We start from the raw sequence: 26,640 nt of genomic DNA on the forward strand, positions 1-26,640 counted from the left end.
AAATTCTGTTGTTTTTTTCTTTACAATTTTAATTATTGATACACAAAATGTGCCAATATTTATTTCATGCCAGCAGTCACAGATTAACAGTATATTTCAAACAGATGCTTTAACTGAATGTACATTTACCTAAACAGAGCACAGTATTGTTATTCTAGTGTTGATTACATTCACTTAACATAGTCCATCTCTTTGGCACAAACCAGTTTTGCCACTATACCCGGACAGTCCAAAGCAAATAAAAACAAAATACACACAGGGAACTCGTACACTCCATTTATGCTCAGTTTACAATTGATGGCAATAGAAAAATGACTGCCACCAGAATTCAAACAGTTTCAATGGCACTTGTTTCCAATGTTTGGAAAAGAAAGAAAATTCAATTACTCCTATATGTTGATGCACATGAAATTTCTTTTCCAAATGCCGAAATGAGCCACTGGTAAGGTATGTCCTCTCCACCTTCCTTTCCTCCTTTAAGACTCTGCTTAAAACCTACCTTTTTGACCAAGCTTTTAGTCACCTGTCCTAATGTCCCCTTCTTTGGCTTGGTGTCAATCTTTTGTCCAATTATGCTCCTGTGAAGCGCCTGGGGACGTGTTACTATTCAAGTTGTTGTCCTATTCAAACTACTTGAATTACAGCTGGGGTAGAACTCATGTGAATTGACTTGTGAAGCCTGGCAGTACATACACAGGTGGAACTTTGTAGTTAGAAAGTGGGTAACAGGAGCAGAATCAAACAGGTCTACTGAAGTTATACTGGGGCTGCAGAATGCAATAGACCCCACCTAGGGTTCTGACATTACAAAAGCCATATGCAAGCATTGGATTAGGTGAGAGAAGAGCAAGAAAAATAATTCTATATGTAGAATACTTATGTGGAAAGATTATAAAAGCTTAATCTCTACAGCTTAGAGAGAAGACAGTTAGATGGACTGGATAAGGGAAATCCTGATAGTACCTTAAAATAAGGCAGGTTAATAAGTCATAAGGATAAACTAGTGAAAAATACATTTAGGGCAGATAACAGAAGAGGCTTCTTCATGCCAAAGGCTGGAATAAGCTATCTAGCAGGGTAATAGACAGGCTTTAGGGGTACTGGTGAGAGCTAGGATATTAGAGGGATGAACTCAGTTGGTCTCTTATCATCCTTGACTTTTCTTGACTACTTTTTCCCCCCAGCATTTTGGCTTCTCTTTAAAATCACATGTAGATTATCATGGTCTTTGCTAAAGTGAGCTAATCCTTCTCCAGATCCTTCACCATTCGGAAAAGAGTCCAGGCATCCGCATCTGTTAAGGGCCACTAAACTAAAAAAAGTGACCCATAAGTTTCATTACATAGTTCCGCTAAAACAGAACCATTTTGTGATCCTCTCTCACAATTTTATGTTTAAGGAACGTCACTAAAATACCAAAAGGTATCATTCACCAAAAACAAGTGTTTAAAAAGTGACCTAATTCTTTTCCACCAAATCCCTGTAAAATCTAACCCTTAATTGGTCTGTTCAGTATTACAACACAAGAGGTGTGATCGTTGACTTGGGGATATTGCTTAATGATTCTACGAGTGTGTGTTAAATACTGACTCTGTAGGTCCATTCCTCTACCTTCCACAGTGGCCCATCTGAATTTACTAGTTTCTAGGTCACTCTACAGTGTCACAATTCTAACATTGAAATGGCAGATAACCCTCTCCCAATTTTCCAGTATGGCTTTTCAGAAATCCCCATAAGTATTTTTAATGCACCAGGTCTAATTTTTGTTTATGTAACCATAACGTCTCCACTTTACAATATTAAAGGTTTATGTAACTGGATACAGAAATTAAGACAGTGCAAAAAACCTTATTTATGGCTACTTTGGAGATCTGTGCAATGACTTCTATCAAAAACTCGAGTACAAGACATTAAAGAATACTCTTTGTGCAGATCTTTCACCTTATCTATTAAGTACGGTCTAGGCCACTTCTCGAATTTGTTTTTAAAAAGTACATGATTTCACAGATTCTTTGTATGCTGTTTTCCAAATATAATAGACCTTATACACAAGCCCAATCTTATCAACACTGTGCCAGTAGTGAAGATTTTTCATGATTTTAAATCAGTCACTAAGGCTGAATTTGGTAGTTCTGGTCAGTTCTTTGATGGTGATGTTGGAACTGATCAAAGTTACCTGATTTACCATTTCTTACATCAAAGTTGGTAAAGGCTTTTTTTTACTTCAAAAATTGAAATTGAGGGAAACATTTAATTATTCTCATTTTCCATTTTTTGCATAATCCTGGGCACTGTACCCTGAACCTCACTGAGAGGACAGCAGGTGACAACGATTCTCTCCATTGCCAATCTTATTCAAGCTCTAATGCCAACTGATAGTTAGCACCAAGATCCAATCCAAAAAGTAAAATTCCTGCTGGCAAGGTAGCTCATTTTTGCTCAGAGCTGCACTCAATGGCCCAATAAAATAAATAAAATCACTCCTGCCCTCCACCCTATCACAGACCTCTCCCTTTTGTTCCTTCCCTGGCTCTTTATTTGCTTAAAAACGGTTCATCTTGAATATCTTCCATTTCTGATGAAAAGTCATCGACCCAAAGCGTTAACTTTGTTTCTCTCTCCACAGATGCTGCCTGACCTGCTGAACGTTTCCAGCATTTTCTGTTTTTATTTTAGATTTCCACCATCTGCAGTATTTTACTTTTGAAATAAATGAGTCATCTTTTTTCAGAGGGAAACCAGTCCAAGAGTTGGGGCACTGCATGCTACAATTCTTGGACAGATGACTATAATAATCTTCTGAGTGACTGACTGACAGTCCCAAAATTATATTGTGATTGGTTTTGTGCTCACTGGTGTAGAACTTAACTTCTGAACTATGGGTTGTGTTTTTGAAAATGTTTGTACGTGCAATATTGTACCCATGGCAGCGTCAACAAAAGTTCGAAAGGAGGCAAAACAGAATCAGTTGAACAGTACAGAAAGGGCATTGACAAGTAAAGCTAACAACCACAACAGTGAGACTTAATTGCGACTGGAAAGAAGAATAAAAGCAACCGCAGATAGGGACAGAGAGAAATACAGTTAGGACGGAAAATACCTAAAGTACATCCAATGTTGCATAGAGAAAGGGAAGCAGATTATAGCATAAAACCAAAAATAAATACTGAGCAGAGCTGGGTGATTAAAAATGTACAAAAATGTATACAATTAAAGTATTTTTAGCCATGTCGCTAGTGTAATTTGGTATTTGTGACTAACACAGAAAGTGATTGTGATGCTGTACTCCTCCCGGACAAACAATTGAGCTTTCATTTCTTTATCTTCCACTGGGAACAATGTGCATAAGGTCTATTATTTAGTCCACCTCACATTTATATGTCATTACCCACTTCAAAAATAATGCTTTTTACGTTAAAAAAAATGGTGAAAGATGATTGCATGATAAACCCAACTTCTGTACGCTGTGTTGCCAATCGTGGTACTGACAATTCAAATAACTTACACTGGAGAAACTATAGACCAAAAATCAAAGTTACAAATATCTAAGCAGGACCAGGCTAGGTAAGCGTGAGTGAGTGTGTGTTTACACAGTGCAAATCAGAAGATCTGCTGTTCAAACAAAATCTTTTCAAATCCTGGAGGCGGAGGGCTGTAAAATTCACTGAACTGGCAATCCAAAATTGCACTGTCATCAACTGGAAAAGAAAAAGAAAAAACATCACATAGTAAAGTATGTCCATGACATTACTGACTGGAATTAAAAACCAGGTTTTAATGTAAGGAATTTCGCTTTGGCCATTCACCACTCAAACCAATTTGTACAGATGAAATTGTCTACCACAAAACAGTGGCAGTACTTTGCTCACTGCAACTTGTTCTAATACAACAAGGCATTGTCCACCGATATCATCACATGTGTCTTGCAGTAACATGGTGCTGCCCATTTAAAATGCTCACAAGCTTTCAACAATGGCACTTTGTTACAGCAGGCCTCTATTTCACAACCAAAAGGGTGTAAATATCATGTGGAATTACTGTCAATGTTCAGTCCCCAGTGGCTAGCAGACATCTCCATGTGAAATAACACATTCATTTGTGTAAAAATTATGCTGACTTTTTAAGGGTGAGCGCGGCCAGGTACAAAACTATGTATTATCAACCCAGCATATAGAAATGATTCCCATATAAGTTTGAGTTGAGGTCAAACTATATGTAAAGGCACTCAGGGGTTTGTACCTGAATGACTTTGAGGCCAAAGAAGGAAAATAGATCAGCTTTATTTTAAAAAGGAAATGGAGTGCTGACTTGTAAAAGTAAAACAAAATGTCAGAGAATACCCTTTTATGTAACAATCGACTTAAAAGATAAGAAAATAGATACAGTTGGAAAGGCCTTAAATCAGAGTCCAGTGTAAAAGGACAGAAATATATTAAGGGGTCAATATGGCTTAGGTTGTCCACTTGGGCAAAAGCCAGAGCAGTAAACGGTGGAGTACGATTCACATCCACTGGCTGGGAGATGAGCTGACTTCAGCTCCTGGGACCAACCAGCCTAACAGTGGCACTTGTTGGGAGATCGCCATTTGGCATAGCCTAAACGGCAGGATTTAAAAGCCAATACTGCAGCAGCTTAAAGGGGCAATGCAAACAGCCCTGAAAGCTTTCCAAACAGAATAAACTTGGATTTATATAGCCCCTATCACCACCTCAGGACGTCCCAAAGCACCAGCGAGTGAATTACTTTTGAAGTGTAGTCATTATTGTAATATAGGAAAACGAGGCAAACAATTTGAGCACAGCCAGGTCCCACAAACAGCAATGAGATAAATGACCAGATAATCTATTAGTTGGTTGAGGGATAAGTGTTGGCCAGGACACTAGGGAGAACTCCTCTGCTCTTCTTCGAAATAGTGCCATGGCATCTTTTACATCCACCTGCGAGGGCAGACGGGGCCCCTGGTTTAATGTCTCATCCGAAAGTCGGCACCTCTGACAGTGCAGGACTTCCTCAGTGCTGCATTGGAGTGTCAGCCTAGATTTTGTGCTCAAGTCTCTGGAGTGGGACACAAACCCATAACTTTCTGACTCAGAGGCTAGAGTGCTACCAACTGAGCCATGGCTGACACCACTAGGAAGTGAAGGCAGATGGGGAATCTCCAATGGGTTATTTACCTGGGCACTGCATGAATAGAAGGAGGCGGGGGAGCAGCCCTAATGCAAATAGAAGGTGGTAAAGCAATTGGCAGGGCCACAAAAAAGTCCGTCCCCCCCAACAGAAAATCCAAAATTGGTGGAGAAAGGAGAGTTCTGCGAAGTTCTAAAATACCTACGTTTGCCTTTAAGTTTAATTCTGCCTGTCTCCTCCCACATCTAGCAACCCAGAACGCCACCGCATATGGGTTAGATATGAGTGCAAACAAGGCAGTGATGAGGGAAAATGGGATCTATAATATTACAGCCTTATTAATGGCTTTATCTGGTTATGCTGCCACTTTTAATGACCTGTATAACTGCACACCGAACTCCACTTTAAAATCATACAACTTTACAAACGTTATGTAAGCTACTCAAAGATGGTTAACAGAATCCCTTGATAAAATTTTCTGGAACAAGAGCACAGATATTTATTTTTGCACTGGGAAAAGCAACCTTGCTGTGTCCTTTGCGTGATGAATGCATAACTGATATCTACACCAGACTCACTCTTTTAATTTAGTGCAGAAAAACTAAACAGGTCTGCAATTTAGATTTATACCCATTCTTCTCCCCTTCCTAGAATACTGAGCACACCCTTTGAGCTGTGCACAATTAATCAGTAAACTCACCTAATATCCCAAATAATAACTTGGGGAAAAGTTACAGCGGGAGATTGGGAGAATCCTGCGGAAATTCAGGGCCCAAACGTCTAAAATAGGAAGAAATCCCAACTTTTTAGAGAACACAATATCAGGAATATAAACCCCTTTTGTTACTAATCTAGTGATGATAAGGACATGCCTGCCACCTTTAGTTTGGCATGGGGCAGCTGGCTGTACTGGCCAGCAATATGACTATAAAAGTAGTGCTGCCGTCCATTAATCGGAAGTTGAAGTGCACACTGCCTGCACGACATGAGCAGATGGTTACCCTAAACTGCGGGAATACCAGGCCCAGATGCAGACAGTGACTCATACCCCATTTTCTGGAAGCGGTGTCCCTGGTATCCTGATTGCTGTCACACACGACCTTGTGAAGTAAATAAAGTGATGCCAAGACTCCCTTTGGAAAGGGCGCTTCATTCGGTACCTCTAATCACTGGGTGCCAGTGGTGGCAACGATAAACAAAAATGAACAAAACAGCGACTGGCAGTGGCAGTTAGGTCACGTCTACCATTTCTGGCCTGGCCACAAGATTACTGATCCTCAGCCTACCTGAACAGGCAATGTGGTACCAGGGATGATCAGAGTTATGGGCAAAGTCACAAACTTGACCTTGCATTATCTTTACATATCTAATTTTGGAGAAAGTGCACATGCCTGAATTTTGCACTCATGTAGTTATCTGTTGTTACCGGACCTGCCTTACAGTACAAATAAGCAGAGCCAATAGCAAGGACATTATGTTATCATGGAATGGTTACAGCACAGAAGGAGGCCATTCGGCCCATCAAGCCCGTGCTGGCTCTATGTAACAGCAATCCATTTAGTCCCATTCTTCCCCTCTTTCCTTGGAGCCCTGCAATTTTTTTCCCTTCAAGCATTTATTGAATTCCTTTTTGAAAGCCACGATTGAATCTGCTTCCACCACCCTTTCAGGCAGCGCATTCCAGATCAAAACTACTCGCTGCATAAAAAAGTTTTTCCTCATGTCGCCCTTGATTCTTTTGTAAATCTGTGTCCTCTGGTTCATGACCCTTCCACCAATGGGAACAGTTTCTCTTTATTTACTTTATCTAAACCCTTCATGATTTTGAACACTTCTATCAAATCTCCTCTCAACCTTCTCTGCTCTAAGGAGAACAACCTCAGCTTCTCCAGTCTATCCACGTAACTGAAGTCCCTCATCTCTGGAACCATTCCAATAAATCTTTTCTGTACCCTCTCTAAGGCCTTCACATCCTTCCTAAAGTGCGGTGCCCAGAACGGGACACAATACTCCAGCTATGGCCAAACCAGTGTTTTCTAAAGGTTCAACATAACTTAATTGCTTTTGTACTCTACCCCTCTATTTATAAAGCTCAGGATTCCGTATGCTTTTTTAATCGCCTTTCTCAACCTGTCCTGCCACCTTCAATGATCTGCGCACATATACCCCCAGGTCACTCTGTTCCTGCACCCACTTTAGAATTGTACCATTTGGTTTATATTGCCTCTCCTCATTCTTCTGCAAAATGTATCACTTCACACTTTAAATTTCATCTGCCACGTGTCTGCCCATTCTACCAGTTCTCTTGACGTCTATTACTATCCTCCTCACTGTTTACTACACTTCCAAGTTTTGTTGTGATATGCTGTGCTATGTCATGCCGTGTTATGTTTTGCTATGTTGTTGTGCTGTGCCATGCTATGTTCTGATGTGTTGTGCTATGTCGTGCTGCGCCATGTCGTGCTGTGCCATGCTAAGCAACGTTACGCTACGTTAGGTTGCGCTACCTTATGTTACGCAATGTTTTGTTGTGTGACTTTATGCTACAACTGACTTCAGCTTCTCTGGTTTAAGGAGGTGAAAATCATTCAGGAAAGGGATATTCCACCTCCTGATCATTGTCCAATAGCCTGTGCTGGAAACTGCATCTGTGTGGACATTGGGTGGGGTCAGGTTGAATTCTGATGTCGTCTGCCCACTGACCTGGTCAAATAGTTTAGCAACATTGTATAGACTGTTGTGAAAAATGTACCAGCGAACAGCTGGCACTCATAGAACTGTAAATGAGTCATCACCTTCAAAAGAGGAGAGGGGAGGAAAGGAAAGGGTAACACTAGGGGAAAACAGATCAGCTTTTAAAGCATTTAGATTTCAAATCCGATCGGTATAGAACATTTTCCAAAGCAGAAAAATGTTTAAAACATGGTTTTAATACCAACAAAAAAATGAAACAAATGCAAAATAAATATTGTGATGACAGAACACTGATCCACTAACTGAAAACAAATTACAGTGCTAGTTTAACTTCATCTGGGTCACAAGGGTCTGAGTCAGCTTGCACACAACACATTCTGTACCAGTGATCGTAAATCTTTGCAGTTAGCACCCCCTAGTGTTTAAAAATTCCCTCGACACTGAAGTGAAACAGCAGCACTATCACTGAACAATTCTAGTTTTTTGGCCTCTACAATTCTGGGAAAGTGCAATCCAAATAATAAAAAAAAAGCCCTCCCACCACAAAAATATAGTCTTAAAATGTTTTAATTTGAAGTAAGGTCCACTTTAGCCTTATCTAATTCAGGATTATAGTTCTCCAGAACTACTTTATTGCGCAGAAACCATTTCCCCGTGAATTATTTCTTCTGACTTGGCTCCCTGTTAAATTACTAATTCAGGTTAATCAACAGAGGTGCCAATTCCAGGATAGAGAGCAGATGTTTCAGATTTTGCCGTTCCTAATTCTGGTGAAGCTTATAAAGATACTCTACTCTAAGTTCTTGGCTTAATCTGTTTGGGGCAGAGGAAAGTTTTATCTGCTTTCCATAGAAAGGGAAAATCCATAGAGCAATTCACTTCAAGCCACAATATCCCAATTTTAATGGTTAGCTCAATTGTGGTACTAGCAGAGGTGTGGGAGCAGGTCACCTGCCTGCCATTGGGTGGTGGGGGTGGGGGAAGCATTTTAAAATAAGGAAGGGGCTGGAATCAACAGTCTACATTTTTTTCAGTGGGGGCAGGGGAAAGAGATCTTTGGGGTCATCTCGATTATACATTCTATGCCTGCAAAGCAACGCTAAAGGGTACACCATCAATGATTGCCATGAACTCTAACCTCTTATCCGACCCTGACAGCCCAAGAGGGTAGACTACTACAACATCCGATCTTCCCAACATTTTACTACTGAATAAGATACCCAGCAAGGTTTTAAACGCACTACAGCAGGGGTGCCCAAACTACATTTGACCCCTGAACCCTGGCAATCCGACCCTCAAAGTCCAGGCAACTCAGTCCTATTTGCGGATATACATACACATGGTTTGTCCTGTTTGGATTTTGTGGGGCTGGAGGTTTGTTCCTAGCACTGGTGGATATAAATTGGAACACCAGTTCAGCAATGTCAGATACAAGCAAATTAATGGGAACATTGATTTAAACTTTATTTGTGGTCCTTGAGGTTCCATAGTACACACCTATGTAGCTCATGAAGACAATAATATATTCCGGTATAGTGTATAAATTCACTTACCATACACAACCGGGTACACTGTACCCCTAATTCCAGATGCTGGACAATGCATATTTTTTCCATTCAAATAAACGTTCAGTTCCACATGATCATAGGTGAGCCCCTTTAAAAAAACAATTGGTTAAATTTAATTAAATCATTGCATAATTCTGTAGCTAAATGTAACTGTAATAAACTACTCTTCAACACAAAGATTCAGAATTCAGAAGCTCTATTTCAAAAACAGGCCATTTGAAAAAAAAACTAATCCCCCTAGTTATGCCTCTCACCAAATTAATTCACTGCCGCACCCACCACTCACGATGGAAGTGACAAACACAACGTCTGAAAAATAGGGACAAGAGCCAGCTGGGTAGGAATGGACAGCTGCAGTCTGTTCATATCTAAAACAGCAGCCCTGGAAGGTGATATCAATGTTATTCTCTTTGATTTTAAAAAATCTGAATGATTTATTTTTTTTAAACCGGTAGATTCTCAGCAGCAGAACCAGAGTTCTTGTAGTTCTACAGCGCTGATTCATTCTGGTGTAAGTTCCCAGCAACCCTCCAGTATCCTGTCCAGTGAGTATCAGCAAGCTATTCAACTGCAGGGGCCAGCAAAGCTGAGCTTAATGCTGCCCTGCCCTCAACTTGCACACAACGGACTCTTTCCAGGCATCACTGGATAACAATCAGGAGCATCAAACCTTCACCAACGTTTTTTCTTCTTAGTCCAAGGACAACGAGGTCAGTTCTAGCAGCCCTCCTTCTCTTGTCCTCTCCTCCCCCACAAGTGCCACTGCCCTGATTGAAATAGGCTATCTCAGAGCAACATTTTATTTTATTTATGGTAAAAGACAGCACAAAATAAACTACATTTTCATACATTTTGTTTCACTTTTTTGAACGTAGGGCCTGAGATGAACTAAGGGAGCAAGATGGAGAATATTGCATTTTGCAATGCGCCAGCCAGGGTGGAAGTCAGATCATCCACTGCAATGCAGTCATTGCAATGTGCTTATAAATGGAGGAAGGTTCTTTGGAAGTTTTAAAATGGATCAATAATTTTGTATAAGTATATTTTTAGTTTCTATTTTTTGGCAGACAAATGGAGTTTTACTGTTGATCAGGGTACGGCCACTTGTCCTAATGGCGTTGTGGTCTGCACAGAGCTCTCTCCTGGGCTCAACCCTGGACCGCAGCTACCAGTCTCAGACGTGGGCTACTTTCTGTGACAGTTCACCTCCATTACATCTAGTAGTTGAGGTGAATAACAGATCCATTTAAGGGGAAGCTAGATAAGTACATGAGGGAGAAGGGACTAGAAGGGTATGCAGATAGGGTTAGATGAAGGTGGGAGGAGGCTCACGTGGAGCGTAAACACTGGCATAGACCTGTTGAGCTGAATGGCCTGTTTCTGTGCTATAAATTCTATGTAAAGATATAAATGGTTCTTCCTCTGTAAACAGAAGTACGTCAATAGGAAATCTATAGCAAGCTCCTCTAATGATCTCTACATGGCATGATCTCAATATTAAAATTAAACACGGAGAAACCTAATGACCATGAATGGGAGGATGCGAATTTCTGGCTATCGTTGGACTTGTTTTGCATATTTGAGTTTTTGTCTTTTTGATCAACTAAAAACAAAATGCAATATTCCCAATAAAAATGTATTTAATTGAATCAGGCATCTGCATTATGCTTAGTGAGGATTTGTTCCCTGGATTAAGAAGGACCTGTATACTGTAAGAAGCACCAAGTGACGGAGACCTCTAATAACTCTTTTATAGTAGCAACTGAAATGTTCTTTTTTTCAGCTTTGAAATCCATTGACATTTATTTTAAGGAGTGCAGAACCAGACCCTCGAAGAGGTCACTGAGCATCAATAATATTCGTAGTTTGGTGGCTGCGCACAGCCCGACACAGTGCTGCTATGACAGTAGCTGTGACGAGGGAAAGCACATTTTATTTTTGTAAAACAAGAAAAAGTCAAATCATTGTTGTTAGGAATTTGTAACTTTTTTTTTACTTTCCAGATATCTGTTTGAAATTAATCCATTAATTTGTCTTCCATTTGCCACTGTACATGTGACCATTATGTTGCCTTCGACTTATTGGAAAGCACCTCTGGGGTGGGATTCTGGTCATCAGAGGTGCGAGCCCAGATTCTGCCATCAACAACAACAACTTGCATTTATATAGTGCGTAAAACGTAGAGGAGAGTTATCAGACAAAATTTGACACAAGCCACATAAGGAGATATTAGGACAGGTGACCAAAAGCTTGGTCAAAGAGGTAGGTTTCAACTAGTGTCTTAAAGGAGGAGAGAGGGAAGTGGAGAGGTTTATGGAGGGAATTCCAGAGCTTTGGTCTCAGTGTCACCACAAGCAGCAGCTACATTGAAATTGATGGCAGAGAACAGGGAGAACTGAAGCCTTGCTGTTCCTCCCTGTATGGAGAGCAACACAGCTTCACTGCCACTTGCCTGTACTTTCCTTAAAGCAATAGCGCACATGCGAGAAGCAACACTGGTTTCAGCTAGAGCAGCCTGAGCTGCAAAGGCATCAGGGAGACTTATCCAAAAAAAAAGTATCCCATTAAATGTAATAAACAGCAGTGAGGAAAGCCTTGAAAACCAAAAGCCCTATTGAGTATCTGCAAACCCTGAATTCCTTTTTACGTACCACAACATCTCCTTCCTGAGGAAGATTGTTAGCTGGAAGTCGGTTTCGCTCTTCATTATTGTGATAAATGGCTCCATCGTGCCTAAGCACTAAACTTTGTGCATCCCGACCGAAAGGAATCTGGTTAAGGTTGGCTTTTTGGGTAGCAACTCCAACTCCCCAGACTCCTAAAGTAGAATATAAGTGCAATACGGTTACAATTCGTACCGGTTTCCTGAAATCTAAACTGGAGCTAAGTTTGCTTTAATTTCTTGAGAAGCACAGTTCATGTAAAAGCAATCGTGGTAGATTTAGAATCCTAACTCAAGACATCAGAACCGGAATCACAATCTGAGTTGAGATTGCCCTACATCTGAAGCAAAACACCAAATAATTTAAGAAGTGCAATAACTGCTATGCTACTTGTAATGAGACTTAAAAAATCAGAGATGCCTTGCACAGATGTACCAACATATTGTGCCAGAGTGGTATGGCACGGATTGGCATTTAGAATTCCCCACACCATTGAGTTCATGATCTTGTGCAAGATATTAAGGAAAGGCAGAAAGTGAAGGCTAGGCACTATTCAACGAATGCAGAGAGAGGAAAAACAAAAGTCAGCACTCTGGGCTGCTCTCTTGTTTTCTGGATGGGCTCTGGAGCAGCACAGTCCAAGCTGTTGGAACAGGTCACTGGCCAGCTGTAGCACAAAGTGGGGCTGGGGAAGAACCTAACAAGGGGAGGAAAATATACACTTTAAAAAGTGTGGAAGCTTATAATCAAAACCCAGAGGTCATAGGCCATCTCAGCAGTCAGGGCAGGGACCTGGGCAACCTGTCACTACCTCTGCCACAGGGGATGCACCATGAAGAAGCATTAGAAAGAGAAAGGCTAAGCAACTGTGGTTCACCAAGGGTATGCATAACGGTGTGTGACGAGATGTCATGTTGTTCATTTATATGTTTTGTTTGTTATGGCACATTAAATTTAATCATCACCACCACTGCCACATCTTAGCCATTATTGTGTCGTGTGTGTGAAATCATCATTTAATTTGCATGATCATGAATGCCAAGACATGACGACATCCATTGGACGGGTGTGCAATGGATGTGTTCATGGTTGAAGGTCTGTTTTGTGCAAAGCGGGGGCGGGGGATCATTATAAGAATCCGTTAGAGATAAGGGAATTCCTGGCATCACAGGCAGCAACGTGTGCCGCTGCTCTGGCGATGAGTTCCCCATCTTCATTTTCCTCCTCTTCTTCAATGTTGCCGACAGATGAGGATGCTAGATTAACGCATTCGAGCTCCTCTACCTGTAACCCTCTCTTCTGTGCTATGTTGTGCAGGACGCAGCACACAATTATTCTGCACACCCTCACTGGCGGATGCTGAAGGGCTCCCCTGATCTATCCAGGCACCTGAAGTGCATCTTCAATATTCCTATGGATTGTTCAGTGACAGACCTGGTGGCGATGTGACTGTCGTATCAATGCTGTGCTTCATTGGTGGGGTTTCTCACAGGTGTCATGAGCCACATCTGCAGAGGGTATCCCTTGTCTCCAAGGAGCCAGCCCTTAAGTCTGTCCTCTACGTGGAAGAGGTCCAGGATATTGGACTCACTCAAAATAAATGAATCATAACAGCTGCCTGGGAACCTGGAACACACCTGCAGAAATTGGTGGTCGCACACCAGCTGTACACCTGATGGAATGATAACCCTTCTGGTTTCTGAACAGTTCTGGCTCATGTGGAGGTCCTTGGATTGCTACATGTGTGCAATCAATTGTGCCCTGCACCCATGAGAAGCCAGCCAGAGTGAGAAAACTCACTGCCCTCTCAGTCTGGCTAATGTCATTGCAGGGGAAGTTGACGTAGTCGGATGCCCTGGTAAACAACCACCCATGACCTGTCGTATATACTTATGTGCAGATGACTGAATCGCCCTGGAGATGTCACCGAAAGCGCCCTGGAAGGATTTGGAGGCGAAGAAATTGAGGGTAATGGTGACTTTAACTGGGCAATGCGTGACCGCCGGGAGCAGCGCTGCATGGAGGTTGCAGATGTCTGCAGCCACCTGGCGACTAATTCTGAGCCTGCTTAGGCACTGCTCCTCAGAGAGGTCCAGGAAGGTCAGCCTCTGCCTGTAGACCCTCTCATGTGCATAATGCCTCCTGCGGCCACAGCTCCACTGTTGGTGTCTTCTCTGCTGTTCTTCAGATTCTTGTTTTGCACCTCTGTCTTGTGCAACTGCAGATCCCAGAACTGCACGACATGCCTGCTGCGGATGGTGATATGCCTCCTCCTCAGGTATACTGTGGAATACATCCATTCCGTCCCCCCCTCCATGATCTTGTCAGTTTGAGGGGCTCCAAAATCTAGGTAAATTTATCTGAACACAAGAATTCTCTGTCTAAACACAAAGAACTCCCAGCCAAACGTTTGCCTGAGAAAATGTGCCCAGCTGCAATACCTGACCTTTTATTGAGATGTGTCAGTCACTGGTTTAAAAGGCCAAATGAGCTTCGGCTGCAACTCGCTTCTGTTTCATTGGCATGTTTCATAAGCCACGGAGACACTTTCAGGGGTAGTTAAATCCGTTTCTGTTGCAGAATCCACAAGTGTTTCAAGTATCTGAATTGGCCCTTTAAATATCGGTCCACCGGCTTTAAGTGGAGACGGGACTTCTGGGTTTCTTTTATGTGTGTGCATCCTAATGGGCCTGGGTTAAACCCGGAAGCGGACATGTTGGAGCTGGGATGCGGTCCCGCTCCAAAAAACTGTTACTTTAACCTCCCACCCACCTGTTCTTCGGGATTAAAATTACCCCCCAAGTCTCTAAGGGGGAGAATGAATAATAAATTGCTATTTGTTCCCGTTTTCATACAAAGGTTAGAGATAGTGATCAATAAGCATACCTGCAGGAAAATAGCAGCTCAGCAGCCTCTGAGGCATCTTTGTGGGAAACTTTAAAAGGATATGGGGAAAAGGTGGGAAAGTGGAGTTGAGGTAAAAATCAGATCAGCCATGATCTCATTAAATGGCGGAGCAGGCTCGAAGGGCCAAATGGCCTACTCCTGCTCCTATCTCTTATGGTCAGTAAACTTGGGGACACAATGAAGCTATGCTTCAGTCAGAAATAAAGAGAAAGCAGAGAGATTGTCCAGGCTGTGGGCTCAGGGTCACCTGGAGATGCAGCACAGGGTTACATATTCAGAAGAAACACTCGGGGAGTTAATAAAGCTTAAACATAATCTTAAATAGTTACTTGCAGAACAAACAGAATTTGCATAGCCAAGCAAAAATTCTTTTGGTAAAGGAGATCAAGTGGGAAGGTTCTGTACAGACAGCTGAAGCACATAGGGTTAGGAATAGGTCAAGAGAATGGAGACTGACTGTTGAAATTAAATAAGATTTTGCAAATTTTATGAGTTTCTGTACCAATCAGAATCCCAGGTGGTAGACCATGAGCATGATCGCTTATTTGTAGGCTTTATGATCCCAAAACCAGATCAGTCCCTAGCCAATCAGTTGGAGTGGCCCATACAGCTAGCTGAGGTGGGAAAGGCAATAAGATTTGCGAGGGGTAAGTCACTGGGTGCATAGTATAACAACTCTACAAAACATTCCTGCCCAATATTACTGAAAACCTACATGCAGTAATGCTCTTATGTCTCAGTGCAACCAACATATTATTTTTGTTACAGAATCTCCAGTCCTCCCTCCTACATCTGATGGCATGAATTAAGGATTATGGCTTGATTTATAGAATCCAAAGTTAACTAGGGGGTTGGGGGGTTGGTGGCAGTGAAGTTGGAGGATATGACTGTACCTGGTTTCTAAATGGAAGATCCAATTATTGTCCCAAACCTATATCACTTATTAGAGGTAAGCACTTCCAAGTTACTGATTGGTATTAGGTAAGACCTTGAGAGATGGAAAGCCATTATCTGTTAAGATGAATACTCTCAGGATGAATATAATGACAGGGCAAAACTAATTTTTTTAATAGATTTATCTGGAAGGACAGGCACATTGGTTCAGGAAGATTAGACACAAGGTCCTGAACTTCCTTTTGGGTGGGTGGTGCGGGGGCGGGGGGGGGGGAAGAACACCCTCAATTAAGCTTAACCAAAATGCAGGGAAACAAGACAAGGGGTGGATTGGGCCCGCTGGATCCAAATTATATGACTGGGCACTCAAACATCGATACATGGTTTACTCACAGTAAAGGATGTGTGCTGGCTGGAATTAGAGAGGGTGAGGAATCTGAAGTCATCTCCCCATAGAATTTATTTTATGCTCCTACCACAGACTTGAAATTTCCAAATAATATGCTCCTTTTGTTAGAGCTACTGGCCTATAAATGTTGGCTTAAGACGGATTTATCACATTCTATCGCAGCACCTTTATGGAGGAATCCTTATTTTATACTCCATGCCTGGGCAAAAGTGGAAGTTAGCTGTGTTAGGGATGTGAATGAAGAAGGGTTCCTCAAGTCATCCCAACACATAATTCAAGCTGCCACGTTAGAAATTTTATACGTTCTTGTAGTTTAGAGAGCATTAAGACCACTCCCAGGATGGTCCCAGGCAGGCAGTCTATGGATGCGTCAGAACTTGAGAACTTTATCCAGCAAAAAACCTACAAAACCAAAGTCCACAAGTCAATTACTTAAATGGGAGATAGATAATTTACAAAACCCAAAAGCTGAGAGAAGGATCTTGGGTTTGAATTGGTTAACTATTTGGTCTAACACATGTTTAGCATCCGGCAGTGTACAGATCAGGTTGATTTCGTTCAAGATTCGATAATACCCTGCATGGAATGGCAAAATTGGACTAAGAGGGTAGGTGTTGGTGTTGTGACACTGTCCTAAAATCTTCCCCTTCTGGCAGCAGGGTTACTGTGGGTACCATAACAACAACAATTTGCATTTATATAACTGCATTCCATAATCAGGGCAGCGAGCGTAGCAATTGACAATGATCTTAAAATATATATTGTGATTAATATTACATGTAAAAGCTGCAGTGTTCACCAGACTGATTCTACTGGCACTGCTGGTGGTAAAGAGGCTCATTATCCTGGCATAGCACTCAAGAAAGCTACCAATGGATTCTCACTGTGTCGATGCGGCCCTTAAGAATATGAATCTGGAGAGACTGGCACTTTATAATATGGGAAAGGTTGAGCTGTGCCACCAGATTTGCGAAGGGATGAGGCGGCCTTGGAGTACAGGATTGAGATGTGGTGCTATCGCACTGCAGGTGGAAGGCTCCTTCTGTGTAGTTGTCCAGGTTCAAGCTTCTCCCCCAGGGTCAGGGAACTGCAATGGGCATACTTGACCAGTCCTTAAATGGAACAGAACTGTGTTCTTCTGTTTGTTCTCTGTGTCTTCAATGTTCATGGTTTCTATTTGTTGGTTAATTAGAAAGAGGAATGCGGGTTGGGGGAGTATATAACTGGGGCTCAATAGAACATTTATACCATATTCTATGATGTTGATGTTTTACACATTGGGTTGAATGTCAGCTTATGTTCCAATTATTGAAAGTTTGTGGTTCACTTTGCAATAAATAAAATTTTATTCAGGTTTCAGCTCAGAAAAGACCCAAGTAGACACAGGTGAGACCGTATTTAGATACTTAATGCAACAACGACAGTAGGTGTACTGTTAAAAGACCCAGCAGAGAGAAAAATGCAATGTTAAGTCTCAAGGCCAAACTGGTTATAAAGTGGGCTCCACTAAATGGCCATTAAAGGAATATAGCAGGGTGGCCCTGGTTCTCTGACATATTTACTGACCTGTTGATTGGACTTTGAATTCAAAGTAACTTTTGTTCTGATGCAAAGGTGCATTGGCTAGACAGCCTCCTGTGCCACATATTCTTCTCCCATTTTTCACAATAACAACATCAGTTCCTATCAAGACAGATAGAATGAACAATATGAAGAAAATTAGCAATATGAAGAAAATACCAAAAAAAATTAAAAGACAATTCAGAGGTGTAGCAAAGCTCAATCTATGCTAAAAAGAAAAGAAAGAAAACCTAGCATTTCTATAGCGCCATGCACAACCTCGCAACATCCTAAACTGCTTTACAACCAATGAAGTACTTTTTGAAGTACTCACAGCAAGGTCCCATAAACAGCAATATGATAATGATCATTTTTAGTGATGTTGGTTGAGGGATAAATATTGGCCGGGACACTGGGGAGAACTCCTCTGCTCTTCTTCGAAATAGTGCCAATGGATCTTTTACGTCCACCTGAGAGAGGAGACGTCGCCTCGGTTTAATTTCTCATCCAAAAGACGGCACCTCTGACAGTGCAGCACTCTCTCAGTACTGCACTGGAGTGTCAGCCTGGATTACGTGCTCAAATCTCTGGTGTGGGACTTGAACCAACAACATTCTGACTCAGAGGTGAGAGTGTTACCACTGAGCTGACACTTATCATACTCATTTCTATAGTAAAGTCTGTTACAGTGGTTGTTTTTCTTATTTTTCTGGATAATTATAAGAAAACCGTGATTAAAAAAAAGCATTTTTGCTTAAAATGTAGGTTGGTAAGGGCTTCTTTGGATCTGTCATGGTACATCCGGGGTTAAAAATCAGCTTCAACACACAAGAATGTTCCAGCTCATATTTTGTTGCTGAAATCAGTGTTTGTTGTCCAAGGGAGGAGCCTAGCCTTTCAGTTCAAAAGAAAACATCTTATGTGATTTGTTCAAATATATTTTTGATTGACAGACCCTTTTGAATTTTAACAGTTATTTAAATTCATTGGATCCTGGTAACTTTGTGAAGGCATTTACGAGTTTGTCCTTTTCTTATCGGTGAGGCTGGAGCCTTTGTAGAGAAGTCATCAGACCAAATAGCTTTCAAAAAATGTGTGAAAATGAAAAGAACTGCTTATAAGGAAATTACTTACATCAATTTGTTTTAGCAAAGCAATCGTGATTTTTTAATTTAACTATAAAAGGAACTAAGTACCAGTATGACACAACAAATATTTTTACAACTAACCCTAACCCTAACTGTTGTAAAAATATTTGTTGTGTCATATTGGTACTTTTGCTAGTTTTGTTTGGGAGTTAAAGAGTAAGACAAGTTGAAAAAAAAAGTTTCTTCCCCATTTCCCCTTTACTAGGGCAGAAATACTGAAGGTTGACTGTGTGAACTTCACACATTTCTTACAGCTATCTGACTGATGTAGCATCAGTGCATAGTTAAGCAGGCAGGGTGCACAACATTATGTGACTTGTATTAATTGTATCAGTATGACTGATCTCCAAAAATCTATGGAGATACACGTGATGTGAAGCGAATAGGACCAGCTTGAAATCAGCCTTAATCTCCATCATAAAAAACACTTATGAGGATAGTAGATCAATAGGACTTCTTTTGAGCTTGTTCTCCTGCAGTATATCTGTGCTGCTACTAGTCATTAAAGAGGAACAAGTGAAATCTAATGGTGATGATTACCATCAGGTAAAATGACAGGCCACTGCTGGCAGTGAAACTACTCCTGGTTATCATTTGGGAACAATCACGGCCATAGTTTTGGTATCTTATGAATATAGTAAGGCTTCCTGATTTAGTGTTGTGATTCTTACAATTTATGCTTGTGGATGTATTAATGTCAGTTTTCGATTAAAAAATTTGAACCTAGAGAATTGTAAATTACCTGACCGCTAATAAAACTAGACTGAATTTTATGAAAAATATTCCCTGCCGTCACTGGAATAGGATAAAAAGAACCAAATGCAGTCGAACTTCACTATAACAAACTCCCCTTGGGGCCGGCAGAAAAGATTGTTACATCAGGGTGCTCACTGTTGATTTGCTGCAGCAGAAAAAATGAAGAAATTACCAATCTGAATTGATCATTTTATTCTGTTACAAAAGACTATACAGCGTAGATTGCTTCATATTATTCATGCTTTTCTCAATGCAAACTGTTTCTAACTCGTTAACCAGTCGAAAAAGATCCTCAGTTCCAGGTAATGACTGTGTGAAGTTTCGTACAGTTGCGATTGCCTTTCTGAACTCATCCAGTAATGGGATAACTGGTTCTGTGACTTCCACATCCTCATCACCGGAACTTTCCTCATCCTCTCCCCGACTCAAAGTCACTGATTCAGTAATGTCCTTGTCGCTCGTGTAGGGCCTTGGTTTTCTTCAAATTCAATTTCCTGTCATTTTGTTTCAGAAATTCAGTGTTTCGCATTCCTCTCTAAGGCAACTCCTTCTTTTGACTGCCATTTCTGCAGATCATCCAGCATGTTTAAAGCAGTTCACAAAACACGTTTCCGACACCTGATCCCATTGCATGGCTTGCAGAATGCCTGTGCTGTTTTTACCGCTGTCCGTGCACTCTATCATCTTCCTCAGTAGGAACTTTCTGCACCAGGATTTGAAGCACTGAATAACACCCTGGTCCATGGGCTGTAGAACACGTTGCATTGGGGAGTGGGTGCGAAAGAAAGTGCACAATGACTGCTTTCAGGTCGTTGCCTTTCGGCTGCGCAGAGGCATTGTCGATGCACAACAGCATTTTACAGCATTGAAGTTGCATTTTTCTGTCCAAAGATCTGATCCATTCAGTCCAGATGTCTCCAGTTATTGATGAATTTTTGTTGTTCCCGCACATTACCATCAGTGTCTTTACATTTTTAAAACACCTGGGATTCACTGCTTTACCAATGAAAGATGGGGGCGATCGGTTCCATCCATGTTTCTCCCTTGTAGAAGAGTAACTCGCTTTTTGGTATTTTATGGTGCCAGCACAGGCATCTTCAACATTATATATATGTCTCTTGGACTATAGTTCTGTACAAGAGATGGAAAAACATCCGTCAGCCATGTGCTAGTCACCTATGTGTTAACCCCAACCTTTTACTCCGATAACTCTCAAACTTTAAATCATGCCACTGCTAAAAGCGATCCAGCGATCCATTTGAACATTTGAAGTTTTCGATGCCTAAAGAATAGGCAAATTTTTCAGCCTTTGCACCTTTCCCGACACTGGAATGTTACTCTCTGGCTCTTTTAATCCAGCGATAGACTCCTTCATCAAGATTTTCATGAGGGCAGTAGGGATTTGTTTTCTCTGGATCGATGTTTCATCTTCGGCGATAGCAGACTGGATTTTTTTCCCCTGTTGGCCCACATGGTTGCAACAGTGCTCTTCGCTAAGCAGAGTTCTTTGCAGATTGTGGCTTGCAATTTTCCTTTATGGTCCAGATCATCGGTGATTTGATGTTTTGTTTTCAGAGACAAGGAAGATCTCTTACTCGCCATCTTCATGCACGTTGCCTGGCTGCAGTTTGTATGCAGATGGCGGAACGTCTTATCAGGCAATGAATGCGTACGTCATGCGGCATTCACACTACAATAGGTTATCTTAAAATTAGCCTCAGCTTAAATTCCATCATTGTATCAGGGTCAGTCCGGGGACTGTAAAAGATTTCCATTGGGGGAAAAAAAAAATTGGGTCTTGCTGTTGGGATTGTTAAAACCAGGGGTTATAGTGTATATATAGTTCAACAACATGCCTGGTTACTTGATAAGATGCAGCATTATAGCACTTCATTTTTCTTTTCTTGGAACTCGGCAACCTTACAACTGGGCTACTGCCATGTAATTCACTGAGAGATATCATCATCTTGCTTAATCACACTCAGGCATCCACATTTTTTCAGCACCATCAGCTAATGGTAACTGAAACTGTCCCAACAGATAATAGTAACCATGTCACCATTTTGTGTCACTTTTGAACAATGGCATCTTTCAGTGCTGTGTCTGGTCCATCGCAACATGAATGAAAGATCTGGTATGTTATTGCTGGGTGATAATTGCTTCTCATTGGTTCCTGCTCATTACAAGACTACTTCCAAGGTAACCATTGCTTATTCATTTTGAGCACTACGATTGGTCTGTGGGAACAATGTGACTGGAAAATCTCAGCTGCCTTTGGTCTGAGATCATCATAAAGACCGTGATGTCACAAACTGGTTTCAACTGTTTTTTTTGGGACTGCAAAAATATGCTGGGGTCATAAATTGAAGGTAAATGGGAAAGGATTCATTTATATTTATTATATAAAATTAGTAAAAATATATGCAATACAGGTAAGAGACTAGCAGGAAATACAAGTTACAATACTTTTTCTTCTATGATGTTTTACTCTTGTCTCTGAGCAATGCCATGAGAGATCAACTATCAAACTAAGCCACAGCAGAATGCTGCCTGCTGGTATAATGAATCCATAGCAATTGTACAATTGGATGGTTAAAATACAACACAAGTATCCTTCTTGGGGAGGGGGAGGGGGAGGGGGAGGGGTCTCAAATTTTTAAGTAATGCATTCCAGAAATAACAATTATAAAACTTTTTTTTTAAAGGCATACATGAAGAAATGTGTTATTATGATATTTGTGTCTCCACACTACAGGAGCGATATTAAGGCTTTAGAGAGGGTAAAATGCAGATTCACTAGGATGCTGCCTAGTATGAGGAAAAACAAATACAAAGACTTGAAAAATTGGAGCTTATTTTGTTATAAATATGCAGATTAAGAGGTGATATGATAGAAATGTTGAAAATTATTAAAGGACGGGACCAGGTAGATAGAAGCAGGACTTTTTCCAGTAGTTATGGGGTTGAGAATGAGGAACTTGATACAAGATTCAATGCAAGAGATTCAGAACAGAGAGCAGAAGAAACCTCTTCACACAGAGTTGAGACACTGTGGAATTCACTTCCAGGGTCAGTGGCTGAGGCAGAAACTGTGTCAACATTCGAGTTTAGATTGGATAGGTGGCTGAAGTATAAAGGTTTGAAGGGTGTGTAAATGTGATTAAAACTATTTGCTCTTCTGGGGGGTAAAGACTCACATGGAATGGTTGGGCAAAATGGCCTATTTCCACGCGGTAACATCTGTGTATTTTTTGCTGAATCTTACAGACAGGGAATCGTGTTATTGCGACTGGAGTGACTACCGACAATGCGGTTGACTTGCATCGGCGATGCGCCACCATGACTATCGACACCGCCCGGTGTGGCGATGCCCGCCGACACCGCCCGGTGTGGCGATGCCCGCCGACACCGCCCGGTGTGGCGATGCCCGCCGACACCGCCCGGTGTGGCGATGCCCGCCGACACCGCCCGGTGTGGCGATGCCCGCCGACACCGCCCGGTGTGGCGATGCCCGCCGACACCGCCCGGTGTGGCGATGCCCGCCGACACCGCCCGGTGTGGCGATGCCCGCCGACACCGCCCGGTGTGGCGATGCCCGCCGACACCGCCCGGTGTGGCGATGCCCGCCGACACCGCCCGGTGTGGCGATGCCCGCCGACACCGCCCGGTGTGGCGATGCCCGCCGACACCGCCCGGTGTGGCGATGCCCGCCGACACCGCCCGGTGTGGCGATGCCCGCCGACACCGCCCGGTGTGGCGATGCCCGCCGACACCGCCCGGTGTGGCGATGCCCGCCGAGACGCGTCCAATAAATACACTATTGACACCAGCATGTTGTGGAATCACCTCACAATCTGAGAGCTTCTGTCATGCAACACATCTGCGTCAGAGGCGATTAACCAGAGTGACAGACTGCTAAGCTATTTACTTTAGATGGACCACATCAAACATGGGTCCCAATGATAAAGCAAAATAAGTGATTGTCACCCATCTGAATTGACGCTCTGTCGCCCTGCGGACCAGGCTTGGCGCCTCTTTATAATCTGCCCGGTTTTATTTTGGCGTCGGGCTAACATTAAATGTAAGGAATTAAATGAGGAACCGAGGAAGTGCTGCGGCGGTTGGTTTATTTTCTTACGTTAACAGTAACGAGAATTATTAATTCAGTTGGATCGCTCGTTCGCTCACTCACCCATGTGCTGTGTGTCTAACTGGACAGCGGGCATCTCCTTGAGCTGAATGTGCCCGGAGCCTCCATCTCCACACCACCTCAGGCAGCAAAACACCGACGACGCCATCTTCCCGACACTCAGCGCTCAACCCGAGAACGTCACACCGCTTCCGAACGCACGCACTGACGTCACACGCGCAAACCAGGACACGCGCACGCTCCCCACTGACGTCACGCACGCCCCGGCGCGGACACGCGCGCGCCCCCCCACTGACGTCACGCACGCCCCGGCGCGGACGCGCGCGCGCGCTCCCCCACTGACGTCACGCACGCCCCGGCGCGGACACGCGCGCACGCTCCCCCGCTGACGTCGCGCTTCACTCTGCACGGGCCCACGCACGCGCTCTTCCAACTGGCATCCTCGGGGGGAGGGGCACAACACCCCCTCCGCTGACGTCACGCCCTCCTTCCATTGAGACAGGCCGGCGCCTGGATCTTGGCGTTTGACCGGGCTCCGAACGATGGGAGCGGGTTCTCTTGGAAGCAGTTACGCCAAGAGTTAGCCTCAGGGCATCCAAAAGCACTTCACATTCATGAATGTCGCTGGGTCGAAATCCTGACGGAACAGCATTTTGGGAGTACTTTCACCCCTTGGACTGCAGTGGTTCAAGAAGAAGGCTCACCACCCTGGATAATGTTCATAAATCTTGGAGTGAGTTTCATCTTAGAATGCTCTGTTGCAGAAGCAAACTGACTCTTTGTAATCCTTGGAAACATTATCCACAGAGTTGTGGGGGGAGGTCAACATTCACATGTAAACTGATGATACCCATGAGCCACGATTTACTCCAGCTAAACATTGGGAAGACCAAAGCCATCGTCTTCGGCCCCTGCTACATAAGAACATAAGAAATAGCAGCAGGAGTAGGCCACATGGCCCCTCGAGCCCGCTCCGCCATTCAATCAGATCATGGCTGATCTTCAACCTCAACTCCACTTTCCTGCCCAATCCCCATATCCCTTGATTCCCCTAGAGTCCAAAAATCTATCAATCTCATCCTTGAATATATTCAACGACTCAGCATCCACAGCCCTCTGGGGTAGAGAATTCCATACAAACTCCATAGTCTTGCCAATGGTTCCATCACCCTCTTGGGTAATCTCAGAGTCCTATTTGATCTTAAGCTGAACTTCTTACTCCATATCCTCTCTATCACAAAGACTGCCTACTTCCACCTAAATAATATTGTACGCCTCTGGCCCTACCTCAGCCCATCTGCTGCTGAAATCCTCATTCATGCCTTCGTCGTCTCGAGAATCAAATACTCCAATACTTTCCTGACCGACCTTCCAACCTTCACCCTTTGTAAACTGCAGCTCATCCAAAACAGTGTTGCCGATGTTCTATCCCGCACCAAGTCCTGTTCACTGATCACCCCTGTTTTCGCTGACACATGTTGACTCCTGGTCGCCCAACGCCTCAAATTTAAAATTCTCACCCTCGTGTTTAAATCTCTCCAAGGTCTTGACCCTCCCTATCTCTGTAACCTTCTCTAGCCTTACAATCACTCTCCCTACTCTTCATTCCTCTGACTCTGGCCTCTCGTGCATCCCATCATTGCTTGCCGAGCTTTCAGCTGTCTAGGCTCGACTAGAATTCCCTCCTTATACCTCTCTGCTTCTCCTCCTTTAGGACCCTCCTTAAAACCTGCTTCTTTTGGCCTCGTTTCTGGTCAGGCCTATCCAATGTCTTTTTTGTCTGAGCATCCATTTTTTTTGATTGCACCTCTGTGAAGTGCTTTGGGATGTTTTTCTACATTAAAAGTATTATATAAATGCAAGTTGTTGTTTTAAGTAGCTCCAGGAGAGATATGCAAGTCAAACAATATTATCGAAACTTAGAACAACATTCTGGTGAAGGGTTGCATCCAAACATCTGTCTGTCTTTTCCTCTTTTAGATGTTTCTGTATATTTCAAACATCTAATTTCAAACCTTAAAACACACAATGCTTGATGATAATAGCGGGTAAGCATTTAATGTATTTTAATGAAAGTCCCCATCTGCCATTTTAACAGACCTACCATAAACCATTTAAAATAAACAAGTAAATGCCTCTATTATATTTTGGGCTTTATACGAGATAAGAACATAAGAAATAGGAGCAGAAGTAGGCCATATGGCCCCTTGAACCTGCTCCACCATTCAATAAGATATTCTACTTAGGTTCAGTCACTGACTACACCTGTATTGGACCTTGCAACCCCTGTGATCTGGAGTGTGCCTTTATTGGCCCAATATCTGAGTAAACAATAATGAGGCCCAAGGATCGATCAGCGAACCCTTGCTGCTGTACATGGCTCACTAGAATGTGCCATTGTGTGATTCTCCTTGTTTTCTGTAAGTGAATTGAATATATATTCCATCAGACATGGGCTATAACCAACAGACAATTTATTTAATAAAGAACAGGAAAATGTGCAATAATCACTACAAAATTGCGTGTATATAATTTACAAACTTGATATCAAAATAATGAAGATGCTTTCGTTGAATTATCCTTCAACATAACTGGATTTCTGAAAATAGCTGCTCACTTCTTATTTGTGTCATTACCCCACCCCCCCCCAATCCTGCTCTCTGTGATTTACACGCCAACGCCTCCTTAATGCTCTATTACACTTCTGTGAAGCTCCTTGGAACGTTTTGCTACGTTAAAGGTGCGATATAAATGCAAATTGTTG

The 26,640-nt window shown here is 42.5% G+C and overlaps 1 protein-coding gene across 1 annotated transcript; it reads right to left on the minus strand.

Annotated features, from left to right (window-relative positions):
• Positions 1-3,283: 3,283 nt before the first annotated feature.
• LOC137327129 (SPRY domain-containing protein 7) lies at positions 3,284-24,060 on the minus strand. The gene is made up of 5 exons (XM_067992603.1): positions 23,919-24,060; positions 17,829-17,945; positions 12,041-12,207; positions 9,375-9,477; positions 3,284-3,698 (listed from the first exon to the last, which is right to left on the minus strand). Exons 1-5 carry the CDS (start codon positions 24,022-24,024, stop codon positions 3,601-3,603), a joined length of 591 nt encoding a protein of 196 aa, XP_067848704.1. The 5' UTR covers positions 24,025-24,060; the 3' UTR covers positions 3,284-3,600.
• Between the last annotated feature and the right edge of the window lie 2,580 nt (positions 24,061-26,640).

This window comes from Heptranchias perlo, chromosome 11, assembly GCF_035084215.1.
Source record: "Heptranchias perlo isolate sHepPer1 chromosome 11, sHepPer1.hap1, whole genome shotgun sequence".
NCBI lineage: Eukaryota > Metazoa > Chordata > Chondrichthyes > Hexanchiformes > Hexanchidae > Heptranchias > Heptranchias perlo.

Excerpts from the sequence above, each read along its gene's own strand:
- LOC137327129 (XM_067992603.1), bottom strand. The coding sequence starts at position 24,024 with ATGGCGTCGTCGGTGTTTTGCTGCCTGAGGTGGTGTGGAGATGGAGGC. Across the intron at positions 12,208-17,828 it reads ATTCAAAGTCCAATCAACAG|GAGTCTGGGGAGTTGGAGTT; the intron begins GTCAGTAAATAT and ends ATTCTACTTTAG. Across the intron at positions 3,699-9,374 it reads AGTGTACCCGGTTGTGTATG|TTGATGACAGTGCAATTTTG; the intron begins GTAAGTGAATTT and ends TTTCTTTTCCAG.